The sequence below is a fragment of the Acanthopagrus latus genome, chromosome 14 (genome assembly GCF_904848185.1).
Source record: "Acanthopagrus latus isolate v.2019 chromosome 14, fAcaLat1.1, whole genome shotgun sequence".
NCBI classification, from domain to species: domain Eukaryota; kingdom Metazoa; phylum Chordata; class Actinopteri; order Spariformes; family Sparidae; genus Acanthopagrus; species Acanthopagrus latus.
Genome location: NC_051052.1, coordinates 4920618 through 4932421, shown reverse-complemented (window position 1 = coordinate 4932421; position 11804 = coordinate 4920618). Strand labels below are relative to the sequence as shown.

At 40.2% G+C, this 11804-nt stretch overlaps 1 protein-coding gene across 1 annotated transcript; it reads right to left on the bottom strand.

Annotated features, from left to right (window-relative positions):
• Positions 1-5891: 5891 nt before the first annotated feature.
• Positions 5892-10768, bottom strand: LOC119032594 (fish-egg lectin-like). Its single transcript, XM_037121980.1, has 6 exons — positions 10707-10768; positions 8287-8500; positions 7915-8154; positions 7524-7741; positions 7266-7390; positions 5892-6865 (listed from the first exon to the last, which is right to left on the bottom strand). The coding sequence occupies exons 2-6, from the start codon at positions 8339-8341 to the stop codon at positions 6724-6726; spliced, it is 780 nt and encodes a 259-aa protein (XP_036977875.1). The 5' UTR covers positions 8342-8500; positions 10707-10768; the 3' UTR covers positions 5892-6723.
• Positions 10769-11804: the final 1036 nt, after the last annotated feature.

Below are 11804 nucleotides of genomic sequence, written 5' to 3'. Positions count from 1 at the left end.
CAGTCTGAGCGCGCAGCGGGGGGAGTGCAGCGGCTCGACCGGACACCAGGTGGCGGTGTAGCACACCGAGTAGCTGGTGGTAGGGGAGAGCTGTGGGGAACTGGGTGCTGCCGTAGAGACTAGGGACCAGCTAGAGATGCTCACTGGGGGTGCCTGAGAGGTGTCCACGGAATGATGCATGTGTTTGAAAGGGACACTCACACTCCCAACCCGGTGATGTCCAGGGAGCGGTGGTGCAAAAACGCTTTCAAACTCATTGTGCAGTTCCTGTTCATAGTTCCTTCTATAAGGCACAGGACATAATCATAGATTTTTTTTTGAAGTGAATCCAGAGAATTAATGAATCCATGACTGCTTGGATCTAAAAAAAAAAAAAAGAAAGAAAGAAAGAAAAGAAAAATCTAAAAATCTATAACTGAATAAACAAGCTGCTCTCAGAGGAAAATAAGGTCCCCAGAACACTGTTTGAGGCTAGAGAGGTGGCAGGGTCCGCCACATATAAACAAAGTAAAACAGTATGAAACTGATGAAATTGTGTTGTTTTTCAAGACCAGCTTGTTGATTAGGTCATGAAAAAAAGTATATTTTAAAAAGTTGTTTAAAAAGAAAGAAGATTAATTTAATTTGTATCATAATTGTTCATAGTTAATGAAACAAATGTAAAAAATATATATATAATTTAATTTAATTAAAAAAACGTAAAATAAACACATTAAGTCACCCAGGTCAGTGTTATATCACAAGTCAAGTGGTCTTTTACTTCCAAGTCCAACTTAAGTATCAAGTCATTTACTTCCTGTCAAGTCCAGTTGCCACTTGCAGGTCATCAAAACCGTTTGTCAAGTCGATGCGAATCCAAGTCATAACGACTACAGCATATGTGAAAAAAGTAGTATAAAAGCTTTTGTGGCTCCAGAGGAAGATGCATGTAATCCAATAAACTGACAGTGATCACCTGGTGGCTAAATTGCATTGTGGGTAATGTAGGAGTCAGGTTTTGAAACCCAGTCCACTGCTCTAGCATTGCACTCACTGATGGAGTTTCAAAACAAATGATCAAGATATCCATAACGCTGAACCGCGCCTACATTACCCAAAATGCAACGTAACCACTAAGTGACAGCACATCAGGCCATTTATCAGATAACATGCAGCTTCCCCCTCAAAAGGCTTCACACTAGCTTTTTCACATACACATGGAAACTGAGGCGGATTCCAGTATGTTTCAATTTGACCACAATTCATTTCACCGTTCTGCTGCATTTCTTCACCATCAGTACAGCACTTGGCTCTTCTCCAAAGGCATATACAAAATAAACTTGCTTTGCCTATTTTTAGGCCGACAAAATAATAAATAAAGGCCTCTGCAGAAATGTGTTCCCGGAGTTGTGGGTGGAGGCTTTGAAACAGCATTTAGACTTTCATATTTGGGAAGGACATTTACATAAAGTGTAACTAAACCAGTGAGTGAATAAAAAAAAAAAGAAATGATAAAGAAAAAAAAGACATGAAACATCCAAGTAAATAAAAATCGGAGGCTGGTGCGTTGTGTGCTCTGGGGAAACTCCTGACAGTATTTGTAGACAACATCCTCGCTAGATCGCCAAAATAAAAGGGCTTTTCTCATGTCGCATTCAGGGACTACAACTGCCTGTGTTGTAGCATAAAACATAAGGGAACCTTGAACCTTGTAGCATAAACTGTTGTACACTGTTGACGAAGAGCCATTTCTAACTACTTAACATAGGATAATGTTAGGTAGTTAAATATGTAAACATTTCCGTTTCTCTCGTATTTCATCCTAAGTGTGTGTTGGCTGTTTATGGAAAGTGATGTTATTGTGTAGCAGTTGAATAATAGAGAAAATGGTTTTGTGTGAATCAGCTCTGGATTGTTCAACAAGTCAGTGAAACATCCTTACTTCTTTGAGATACCTCCGGTCCAGGGGCAAACAAACAGTTGAGTCAGTCAAGGATCAAACTGCAAAGCTAGACTCACTACAAAACTACATGAAAAATTGTGCAGTCAAGCAGAGGAGATAATACCAGCCCAAGTTTATATATATGGCTTACAGGATATTTAAAATCATGTGAATCATGATTATGGTTTCAATGCTCTATTTGCCTTTGTTTTTAAAATAAGAGCACACTGACATTTAAAGGAGACCTTTTAAATGAGTGTAAAAGATTTTGAGAAAAGGTATTCACCAACAGAAAACGCTGCTTCGAAACACTTTGGTGGTAGTCCCGCCTTTACTTCCCGGACTATACGTGACGTCACACTACATCACCATGTTATACATCAGCATAATTTATGCCCAGCGGTTAGTTTGGCACGTAAGAATTGATTCAGAAAAGCTGCTCTTTTGTTGTTAGTAGTGCTGGTCAGGCGTGTGTGAGCTGACCAATCAGCAGAGACTAGGTGTTACAGGTATTACAGTCTGAGGAAACTGCTCTTGTTTTAGCACTAAAGCAAGTAAATATACTCTAATAATAACCCCAAAACAATTCTGAACTGGAAAATCAGCAAAATATGTGTCCTTTAGGATAATTTCATCAAGGTTCGACAAATCAATCATCACAGCGTTTTTAAAACAAGCCAATTGGGTTGATTAGATGGAATCAGTTCAGCCACGTCTGAAGTAAAAGATCCAGTTCAACATGGACAGTCGGACTGTTTTCTGGATGCCATCACCATTTTATTTCTAGCTTATTAGAAATTGAAAGCTGATCTGTAAATCCTAGTAATCTCTCATCACATTCAAACACTGAATTAGTAAGACTGAATTTGAGATAATTCCTTGTCCTTCTAGTCGCAGTCATTTCAGTATCAAATTGATGAAAAGATGGGAAAGGTGCTTATACTAATGCTACAAGGAGTGTATTATTGTAAACTAATAAGAGACCATTTTGATACAATGATGATTATACGAAAATAGAAAAAGCGACCCTTCCCTAAACTGCAGAGAAACTTCCGTTTTTCTAAGCATGCACTAGTCTTTTTGGAGTGCATGTGGTTTCCATAGAAACCACCTTGATATATTCAAAGACGTGGAATTGTGGCTTTCAACAAGATTGGATTTTCCCAGATCCACACCTGAACACGGAGGTCACACGTAGGCTTCCACAAACATGTACAGGCGTCTCTTCACTCCGCACACACACACCTGCCTGTCTCTCGAACCGCCTCCCAGCCTCTGTCGTCCCCACAAAAATCACACCGCTAATAATGTCCGCCCCTCCAAACACGGCAGTAATAGGTGGGCTTGGGTAATTAGCACGTTTTCATCATCAAGCGTGCGGATGGTGTCAGCAGACGTTGTAATTTGGAAACTTCACTGATTGCCTGGCAACGGTCCCTGTCATTGCCGTGAATAAACCAATCAGCACTGTCTTCCCTCTCTCTCTCTCTGCGAGCCAATCAAACCAGCAACGCCAAATGACCCCTATTTTTTTTTTTTTTTCATTTTGTATCCTGTTGGACAGGTTTTTGAATTGGATCATGACCTGATGGTGAAAGAAAATGTCTTTATTTGAACACAGTTTCTTCATAGATTGAAAATGTTGCATACCGACGGCAGTCATATGTACATCCGCACATGTACATGCTGAGATTCACATAAAAGCAAACACTGGGACATGTGTCTATGCAGAGAAAGCTGGATGCACAAACACTTGCTTGTATCAAGAGACATTTAAAGACTTCTAGATTCTATTCTAAAAAAGGGGGATTGAGTTTATTTAAAGATGACATATGTCATATAGACATGTTATCTTTTAGAGCGACTATATTTTAGGCCCAGTTAAATACTCTTAGAACCACAACCGCTTACATGGTTTGCCCCAGAAAACGTGCTAAGCCTGTATGGGAGAACTGCGTATTCAAAGGTTCAAAATCAACAGTGACCTGGGTATTACCTCGGATGCCTTACAATATACTGTTCAACTTCAGTTCTAACGGAATATTCGAATTGTAATTTCTGCAGCGTTCTCCCTCTATCAAGATAAATGACACCCAGATTCATACATTGGATTCTGCTCTGTTCGCATCAGAGGAGCTCACAGATCACAATTAAACTTTTGGGATTCAAAAGCAGTTTAATCTTCACTCCTGTGTATCAACCTGACTGCAGCAGTGATCTGCAGAGGTGACCCTCATCATCGGGTGTTTGTGTGCTCCACTCAAAGTTGACTCTGGTGAGTGCTGAGTTCGGTGATTAGCCTGAACGCGAACACACACAGATACACACACCTTCTATGCACGGCGCCGCTCGCTAGTTTACGGTTATGGCACAGTAACCCGGTGGTGGTAACACCAATAAACAACCACCATTGCTGATAGAAATGTTAATACATAATTTAAAACAATATATGGTATATATAAGGCCTAGTCATTTTTAGTTATTTGAATGCAAAATGATTATATACTGTGATGTGTCTTAAGTGAGAGCACTGACCAGCAGGTGGCACTAGGGTAAAGGCAGGATTCATCCTGGAGAACAGTGAATGTCTGTACGACATTGAGTGGCATTCCGTCTGACACCCACATACGAGCTGTGATTGTTAAGATGGCTGAGATCCAAGAATAAAAGTTTGACCTCACGAACCCTATTCACCTGATTTGACACTCTCAGACTGCTACCTTGTCCCTAATATGAAGAGGGAGCTCAGTGGTCGGCATTTTGACTGTGATGATGGACGTTATCGCTGCAGTGGTACCACTTTTACGGAGATCCAAGACACCAACTGTTACACAGAAGCGATCGGTATCTTGTCAGTCCTAAATTTCTGTACCGTTCTACTGCTAGAAATATTCACTTGAGCAGCAAAATGTGAAACCTTCCTCTATGAGAAAGGTTTGCTCAGAGCTTTGTGGCGAACCTTCTCAGTCATCCAGGTCATGGTAAATCGTAGCGCTCCATTGTAGGCAACTGGACTTGTTTGAGCCTCCTCCAGAACTGAAGACACCCCTTGGAAACTGAATAAAGTCCAGTACCTTGTTATTTAAAGAAATTATGGAGTCTTTTTAAAAGAAAACTTCACGTATATGAGCCATTTTAAACCTCGAGTAACAATTTAGTAAGAGGCTGGGAGTCACAGACATTGTAGGCAAGTCAGATGAAAAAATGTAATCTACCGATTTCAGCGTCCCTTTACATTTCTTTCACACATTTTGCTCTCCTTACGACAGGGTTTAGATTGAGAGAATAATCTTAGCCCCACCAAGGAAAGTGTTATGGTTTGCAAAAAGAACCCAGATACAAGACTTTGTTTTTGGAAGCCACAAAAAAAGCAAAATTAAACTAAATCATATGCAAGCATTGAAGGGCTAGGGAGGCGTAATATGTCTGCATTACCGGTTAGGATCGGACTAAGTGAAGCCAAATAGGGCAAAGTGTTAATCTCATTAAGTGTGATAGTTACCATCTCTTCTCATCTAAGACATTAATTTGCTGGTTAATACAGACAGCGGTTAGCATTTAGCGCAATACCGGGTAAGACTTTTTAGACATCTAGCTGACATTGTGGGAAGTGAGCTGGCAAACTGGTTATCCAGCAGCAGAAGTTACCTTCAGGTTGTGAGGCACGGCCCTTCTTCATTCACCGCGCTCACTTTCTTGTTGCAGCTGTTTCCTCATTAGCCGCGTCGTGTGTTTCCTGCAGGGTTTGGCAAGAGGTGTGCGATCGCTGTTGCTACTGTTCAAATGCGTCAGGTAGAGGATGCGTTTAATCGCCATTTAGATGTTGGCTTTCCAGCGCGTCACTTGTCGCGGGTCTCAAAGAGGAAAATAAGAAAGGCTAAGATACGACGGCACAGGACAAAGTCTTCCACCAGAGCAAGTTTTTTTTTTTATTATTATTTTTTTTTTTTTTATTTAAGATGGCCTCAGCTGCTTCTCTCAGTCACCTGTGATGTTCGTGCTCACTTGGTTCTGCTATTTCCTGTTTTAACACCCAAAAACATCTCTTACAGTGTTTTTAAGTTGGCACCTGTGTCTCAAAGACAGCTCAGTAATCCCACTAAGAAATATGAACCTGTTGCTTCAGTTAAAAAAAAAAAAGTCCCCCAATGACACATGATCTGTCTTTGGCAGTGTTTTACAACTCACTGGTAAATGATTTAATCGCTCCGTAGGTTGTTTTTTTTTTTCATTATGAAGATGCTCTTCCCTTTTATCAAACAAATACTCCAAAAACCACAAAGCAATGCTGCAGATACACACCATGATATTAAACTTTGGTCATGGTTAGAATGATCTGCAAAACATTTCCTTTACTTTATTTTTCACCTCTTAGTTTCACAACACCATTGTTTATTAACACAAATCACACAGGTTTGTTTTTAAAAATGAATAATACATTTACCCTGTAACCCTGTAAATGTAATTTGCCTGCTGTGATTTAAAGTATTTTCTTCCCTTCTCTGCTGTAAATGAATAAATGGCTTCTTGCAGCATTAATTTTCCCTGTTTTCAAAATAAGTAGTTGCCTGATAGAATGAAAAGAGATGAATAGCTACACCACAACTTTTACATTAAAAAAAGAAATCGTTCATTCTTTGTTAACTGTTAACTGGATATTCTAAAGAAAAGACAGAGTGTTAAAGAGGAGACAGTCAAAAAAAAACCACTTTTTTTAGAGGTCCTCATTCCCGACAAACAAATAATCCTCCGTGACAAACAGAGATTGGCGGACACTGCGGACTGTGAGCGTGCATTCCACATTAGTGTGTGCACTTCATGAGCAAGCCAGAGGTGGTCACAACCCAGAGGTTGCCCAGGTCGTAGGAAACATGGCGGACTGGCATGCGCATTGAGACTGTTGTCCAAGTTGTACCCTGAGGGCTGCGACTGCTGATGCCCGATCTGTCGAGACAGAAGCCAGTGAAATACATCACACCGTCATTCTAATCATCGTTCTATCTGCAGACACATTGTGCAAGATGGCTTTTTGTCTTTGACAGAAAATTCTGTTTATGTTCCAATTTTTTCATATGTTCAGTGCTTATATGAATGAAAATATGTATCAATTAAATGCAACTGGAAGCCTCGCCTAATGTTTTGCCTCATATCACAGGATCATAGACTGATAATGCATTTTAGAACTGCACAGAGACAGACATTGTTCATGGTATTAAAGTTCAGTATTTGGGGTTTTAAATGTGTACTGTTGTTCTTGATCTTGCAGTAGGTATCATACGTACTAGAATGTGGATGAGAATTCGGATTGTACCCTGTATTAATTATTCAAATGTTGCTGCATTACCTCTGGAAGAGCTGCCCTGAACTATTCACCACGAAGACGCTTCCGTCTGTCCCCACTTCAACCATGGCTGCAGACCCAGAAATCTGTGACCAGCGACTGTTGCCACAGGTGGTTGGCGACAAGGTCTGTCATAGAATAAAAGCATACATGATTGGGAGATCATGATGAATGAGTAAAGGGGCTTATTACATATTTCTTAATAGCGACGCCTCTGACAGTAAAAAGACACAGTATGTCACTTGTGCTGCGGTTTCAAACCTGTGAGAAGTAGATCTGATGGCTTGTGTCGGTTCCCCAGCATCCGTACTTTCCGCAGCTGATGTACTTCAAGACCCTCGACAGGTTGCTCCAGCTCAGGGAGCCAGATCCCTTGTAGCTCGAGGCCAAGTCACTTCTCAGACAGTAGGCAGCGGAGGAGCTGCTCACTCCCACAACCTGACCATTACCTCCAGCATCCACCTGCCGCATAGACAAACCTGAAGACAAGCACACAGAAGTATTTAATCAGCATGCAGTAACTCAATCTGTCACTCTCTATGTAGTAAGTTATGGCAATAATAATAATAATAATAATAATAATAATAATAATAATAATAATAATAATAATAATAATAATAATAATAATAATAATAATAATAATCATAGTTACCACTGGAGACAACAAAGTTGCCAGCTATGTATTTGTAGACCCTGTTCCCGCTGGTACTTGTTGCCCAAAGCCCTGCAGGTCCAATTGAGGCGTGATCGAATCTAATTGAGCTCATTCTGTACCAGGACGATCCAATCAGGAAGTACACATAGCCATATGAGTTTGTCGCGACCACTTTCCCCTGTCCAGCATCGATCTGCCGAGCACTGGACAGCCGCGGACCCTCATTGCAGCGCCAGGCTGTTGTGAAGACAAATATCATTATTGATGTCCATTGTTAGGAAAATCATCAATTTCGATTTTAACCATAAATTTGCTTAACAATTAATTTGTCATTTAAAAATAAATGAATAAATAAATCTTGTGACCTACCATGAGTGACAGCCAGGTAACACAACACCAGCAGAAAGGCTGCGACAGCTCTCATGTTGCCTCTGTGTTGGTGTGTCTGTAGTCAGCAGTGAATCTCTGGATGTCGCTCTGTAGCTGTGTGGAGCTGCTGCACTACATGGTTTGGCACTCGTTTGTCTTGCTATTACTGGTCGTTGACCGCTGGTGTCTAATCCTTCTAAACTGGTTCTACAGGCTATTAGGGGAAGGAGGAAATCAATTAATTTCCTGTAACCCGTCATTAAACAAAAAAAAATGCATGTGGTTTGACTGCTTCGGTCAGGCGGCGCCTCCCATATTGAACTTGCCAGCAGCAGAGTTGCAAACATTGCCTCGAGTCATTCAAGCTCAACGTTTAGAGATATCAATACTGATATCTTCTTATCGCTACAAAACCACATTGTCAAAACATCAAATTGTGGTTTTACGGGGAGGTTGTGCCAGATGTCTTGGCACTGAGCACACACTTCCTCAATCTTTACCTCGTTGTAAGGCTGCCAGACAACTAGCAATATGATGTCTTTTTTTTTTTTTTTTAACTTAATGATAGCTTCAATGTTATTTTGATGGTACAGCGTCTTGTAAAATAGTGAATGGTGTCTCTCCCTCTCAGCCACTCCGACATCCATCTCTTGTTTCTGCTCTGACGTCAGCGGGAGGGGAGGATCACAGCGTTACGAACATGGTTACTTCAAGATGCAGGTTTTTAAGACATAACGGTGTTATGATGTTTTGTTTGTAGCCCCCACCTACATTTATGTAGATCAGGCTTTAAGAGGGGGTGTTAAATTGCACAAAATGCCAATTTCTACATAATGTTCCTTTAAACATCAATATGTACTGAGTTACAGAGGGATGAGCAGGTGGATATTAGCTTAATTCAGGGTCTGCACACTTTCAAAGACCCGCCCTTTGCAGTTTCCCCGAAAGAGTGTAATTCGGTGCGCCCTGCAGGAGCATTTCCTGGTGTGTCACCAGATGTTCCCGCCCCTACCCGTATGTCACTATTAATGCAGCCCAGGTCAGTGAAAGTGACAAGAAGAGTAAAGTTTGACTGTCAGATCTGTTTGACCTGCAGGAATTCCTGATTTCCTTTTTAATCCTCCTGCTTGTGGAGGAAGAGGAGAAGCGCCTCTGGTTTATCTCGGGCTGAGAGATATTGTTATTGAACCCACAGTAATATTATCATTATTAGCTAGCTAACAGTTTGGGGTCACCAACATAGCAATACATTATGTTAATGCTAACATATAAACTGCTGATTATTTTAAAGGCATTATTCCTATTTAAAGTCTGGTAGATAGTTTTGTTTGTTGTAATGATTTATTAGTAGAAGTAGTATGTTGTGAAATCATAATTCTTAATTTCTTAAAACATTCTCAGTGACGTGGCAGCCGTCGGCCGAGTCAGAACTGCAGACCCAGTTGATGGATGATGTCAGGTTAGGGTTTAAAAAGGGAAGACTATGGAAGGGGAGGTGGACCCAGACGCAGTTACACAGGAGGCAAGATCAGGAGAACAAAAAGGCGAGCTTTTATTTAAAGGCTGATTACAAAAACCAAAAGCAGACAAACGGGGATGAAAGACAAAGTAGCAAATGTAGTGTAAAATAATCATAGTAAGTAAATAGTGACCTATGGTAACTGATAGTGTTATAATGATAAAAATAAGAAACAAAGGGTAACAAGTGTAAAAGGGTTGCTGAAACATACTGCTGGGCACCAGCTGACTGAAAAGTGCATCTGCTGATTAAAGCTGCTATAGTCAGATAATGTTAAGTGTGAAAATGTAACCACAAATCTAAGAATAACATCATATAACCAAATATGTGACACTTTCATTAAGTTTAAAAATGCAGTGCAAAGAGTGATGAGATATAATGGGATGCATCAAGAAGCAAGAGCAACTGGTCGACATGCAGTTCTGCACGTACACCAATCTTCGCGCAAGCGCATAAGGTAATACTGGGTTTTTCCACTAGAGGTACGGGGATTTTCCATAAGAAATATGGTGTTTTTCCATAAAGAAATAACAGTGTCAGCAGAAATTAAGCAGAATAGTGATTGGTTGAAACCCTGTTGTCCGAACGGACACACCCACTTTTTTTTGCATTTAAAAAAGAGGATGTCCGGGGCTTTGAGCCTCGGGTCAGTTTGGTTTTTCATGGATTTTGTCTGTGTCTGATCCCGTTCTTTTTTTTGCCGGCAAATAATTCCTATTACACTCGGCCTTGAAGACTCCTGGTGACTTTTTGATTTTGAAACTTTTTGGACCAACGAAGAAAAGAGAAGTCGTTTATACGACACAACCAAGGACGAGACAAAGTAGTAAAGCAAAAATACAAAGTTCAAATCAAACATGGGAAAAAAGAAAAAAAAAATGCAAAAAGATCCAAAACATACCAAACAGGGAACAGGAGCATGAATAGGAACATGAATAGGCGGAAGGACAACCCAAGACAAACAACGACCGGACAAGGAGTGAAGGAAACACACAGACTAAATACACAGACACTAATGACACGATGAGGAACAGGTGAGGAGAGAGAGGAGGGAGGAGGCCAGGTGAGGTACCGAGGGGGAGGAGCACATGAGAAAACATGAAGGGAACAAAACAACAGAGGGAGCCAGAGGGGAGAACATAGGAGAAACTTACAGGACACATAAGGGCATGGAAAATCAAAACATAAGACACAAGACATGGAAAAACAAAACATAGGACACAACAAGACATGATACAAAGACATGATACCAAGACAGGAGAATATAAGACAAAAAAAAAAAAAAAAAAAACATAATCAGAACATAACACAAGGACATGACTCTAGAGTCATGACCAATGATGTGGTGGAGACTGGACCCCCAAACACCCTGAGTACTGACCCAGATGATGTCCCGCTGACACCATCCAGCCCAGCAGCACTGCAGGGACTCCTGCAACTCCTGTAACTGTTTTAATATTGTTTTCAATGCTAATTGTTTTTGCTAATAGTGAATTATAATCTGTAAATAGTTATTTATGCTGTCATGTTGTAAATAGTTGTAAATGTTAAGACCTTGAAAATAAAAGAAAACATTCAATCCCTTGTTGTCCCTGAAAAGTAGCACTTGATGCCGTTTGCTGTTATAGATTGTGCGTAAGTTGTAAATACTGAATGGAATAGACAACGTGTGACAAGAGCACTGTATTTTATTTCATGAATTATATAAAATGAACAATTATCAGAATCAGAATCAGAATCAGAATCAGAAAAAGCTTTATTGCCAAGTACGATGTTACACATACGAGGAATTTGTTGTGGTGATATTGGTGCATGCATCAAATAACTATTTAGTGAAAATATAACAAATTAACAATATAAACTATTTAAAGAATAGAAAATATAACAAATTAACAATATAAACTATTTTATAAAAGTAGAAAATATAGCGTGAGCGTTAATGTAACGCATAAAGTTATGGTGCTGTCAGTGTGACAGTAGAGTCAGTGGTAGAGGTGGA